General features: G+C 46.5%; 1 protein-coding gene across 1 annotated transcript; it reads left to right on the forward strand.

Moving 5' to 3' along the window:
- Positions 1-563: 563 nt before the first annotated feature.
- Positions 564-2,279, forward strand: LOC139417040 (histone deacetylase 8-like). Its single transcript, XM_071166275.1, has 3 exons — positions 564-646; positions 1,171-1,304; positions 2,134-2,279. The coding sequence occupies exons 1-3, from the start codon at positions 564-566 to the stop codon at positions 2,277-2,279; spliced, it is 363 nt and encodes a 120-aa protein (XP_071022376.1).
- Positions 2,280-2,768: the final 489 nt, after the last annotated feature.

Here is a 2,768-nt window from a genome sequence, read left to right on the forward strand (position 1 = left end):
AGGTTTAGAAGCACGGTGGCTTGGAAAAACTCCCTAGAAAGGCCAGATCCTAGGAAGAAACCTAGAGAGGAACCAGGCTATGGGGGGTGGCCAGTCCTCTTCTGGCTGTGCCGGGTGGAGATTATAACGGAACATGGCCAAGATGTTCAAACGTTCATAGATGACCAGCAAGGTGAAATAATAATAATCCCAGTGATTGTCGAGGGTGCAACAGGTCAGCACCTCAGGTGTAAATGTCAGTTGGCTTTTCATAGCCGATCATTCAGCGTTAGAGACAGCAGGTGCCTCTGTACGACACATTTTACTATCATCCACACCGCTTCATCGAGAAGATTGCAATACTGCCCCTGTTTGTCCTCATGCTAGCTAACAGTAAACACAGCAGCCATTATGGAATGGCACAAAGGAGCTGATGGACTGACACTGCTATTTCAAAATGGCTGCGGAGGCTATTGGTAGCTAACAGTAAACACAGCAGCCATTATGGAATGGCACAAAGGAGCTGATGGACTGACACTGCTATTTCAAAATGGCTGCGGAGGCTATTGGTAGCTAGCGTACGGATGGAAAGGGGCGTTTTCCAGGAAAACGAGCGGTATTTCCAGTGGTTCTTGATGAAACAGTGTGGACAAAGGTCCAATTTGGAGTACGGCGACGTATCCCATCCCTGCATTATAGTACGTTTTCTGACCCATGTCTCGCGCCGGCTCCATGGTTTCTTAATGTGACCACGATTGTGTTCCGACCCCAGTGTAGCACAGTGTAAACAAGTGTAACGGAAGGGTCGGTATCTTTAGGCAACCATTCCCTTAGCTAACCAACTCAACTTGGTGCTTGTTTCACACAGATTGGGGATGTTTGAGGAGTTGTAGTTATTCTTTTAGATTAAAGATTCGATCAAAATAGCTAGCTACCATTTTGCTCCAAAGCCAGTACCCCATTCTGAGCTCTACCTTCAGTTATAGAACAGTTGAATAACTCACTGTTGTTTATTATCTACTCCACTTGCTTTGGCAATGTTAACATGTGTTTCTCATGCCAGTAAAGCCCCTTGAATTGAAATGGAATGGAATTGAACTCTGTAGAACAGTTCCAGAACTCTGTTAGCTAAGTAGATAGACTGTTCCAAAGCATTCTATCAGTGTCTATGTTCCATTCTATCTCTCTCAGTGTTGTGAAGCCCCATGTTGCAACCATTAAGGAGATGGCCAAGTTCCACACAGACTCACGCTACCTGGAGCACCTCCACAAAATCAGCCAGGACGGAGACAATGATGACCCCCAGTCCGGAGACTTTGGCCTGGGTAAAAAGAGAGGGAAGGACCGGATCCCTGGAGCTTAGTTTGACAGACATCAATAAATTAGAGAGAGAGAGAGAGGGAGAGAGGGAGAGAGATGGGAGGGAGTACCATTTCATGTCATGTTGTTTTGCTGGCAGTAGAGGGTGCTCTAACACCCAATATAAATGACCCACGTCCCATTGCCTCCACTGGGCAAAGGGTTGATTGCCAACACACTAAATATCTACATTAAAACCCCTCCAGTTATATATTTGAAGATATAAATAACAGATTAATGCTGACGGCCCTTATAGGTGACTGATGTTATCTAGGTCTGTGGGTGGGAGTCTGTAGGAAGGATACAACCCCAGTCTGGTATCATTGGATTGAGAACACTCATCTTCTGCCAACCTTTCTCTTATAAAAACTGCTCAATCTCACCATATGTGTTTCCTCTGTCTTCCCCATCTCTCCATGTCCCCCTGCAACACCCTTCCTTTTCATTGTCTCTCCTTCTCTTCCGCCTCTCTCTTCCTCCCTTTGTTTCTCCTCCACACCTCTGTCTGGTCCTTCCTCCCATCCTTCCCCTCTCTCTCGGTCTTTGTCACTCTCACTTCTCCTCCCTCTCACCCATTGTCTCTCTCTCTCTCCCTCTCTCTCTCTCTACCTCTCTCTCTACCTCTCTCTCGCTCTCTCTCCTCCTTCTCCTTTTCCATCTCTTCCTCCTCTGTCCTTTACCTTATCACTTCCTCCCTCCATCTCTCTTTCCTCCCTCTCCATCCAAACTCCATCCTTTTCTTTCTCCCTCACCCCTATACCCCCCCCCCCCCATTCCTCATCCCCCTCTTCCCAGGTTATGACTGTCCAGTGGTGGAGGGTATCTATGACTATGCTGCAGCGGTGGGTGGTGCCACCCTGACAGCCCCCCAGTGCCTGCTGGATAAGAGGGGTGAGGTGGCCATCGACTGGTCAGGAGGCTGGCACCACGCCGAGAAGTAAGAGGACAGGAAGGACCAGGGGAAATGCTGATGAGTGATTTCTATGAGAAAAACAATTAAATGTTGTTGAATAAATTATGTTAGTTGGAGGTCCTCTAATTGTTGGTACTTTCTGTCCTCACAAACTCTCACTTCACTTCCTGTCCTTGCCTTTCTCTCTGTATCTTACCCTCTTGTCTCTGCATCTCACTCTCTCTACCTCTCTCTCTCTACCTCTCTACCTCTCTACCTCTCTACCGTAAGTGGATACAAAAGTTTCATCAATGTTGATTGTCCATTTTTTTTGTCTGTCAATAAGATATGTTTTTGTGTATTTTTAGAGAATAATGTAATGTTTCTCTCAGGTGTGAAAGTTTTACCCCTAAAGGGATGACTGCTACATAATGACTGTGATACATACACACACACACACACACACAGATACCTAATAGACTTGAAATACCCTCCCACAGACCCATAGTAGCCCTACCACCCTGTTGTAGGTACTGGA

The sequence above is a fragment of the Oncorhynchus clarkii genome, chromosome 9 (genome assembly GCF_045791955.1).
Source record: "Oncorhynchus clarkii lewisi isolate Uvic-CL-2024 chromosome 9, UVic_Ocla_1.0, whole genome shotgun sequence".
In the NCBI taxonomy this organism is placed as follows: Eukaryota; Metazoa; Chordata; class Actinopteri; order Salmoniformes; family Salmonidae; genus Oncorhynchus; species Oncorhynchus clarkii.

Bases quoted from the DNA above. Each gene is read 5' to 3' on its own strand.
- LOC139417040 (XM_071166275.1), top strand. From the start codon at position 564: ATGGAAAGGGGCGTTTTCCAGGAAAACGAGCGGTATTTCCAGTGGTTC. The intron at 647-1,170 runs GTACGGCGACGT...TATCTCTCTCAG, and splicing joins GGACAAAGGTCCAATTTGGA to TGTTGTGAAGCCCCATGTTG. The intron at 1,305-2,133 runs GTAAAAAGAGAG...CCCTCTTCCCAG, and splicing joins GTCCGGAGACTTTGGCCTGG to GTTATGACTGTCCAGTGGTG.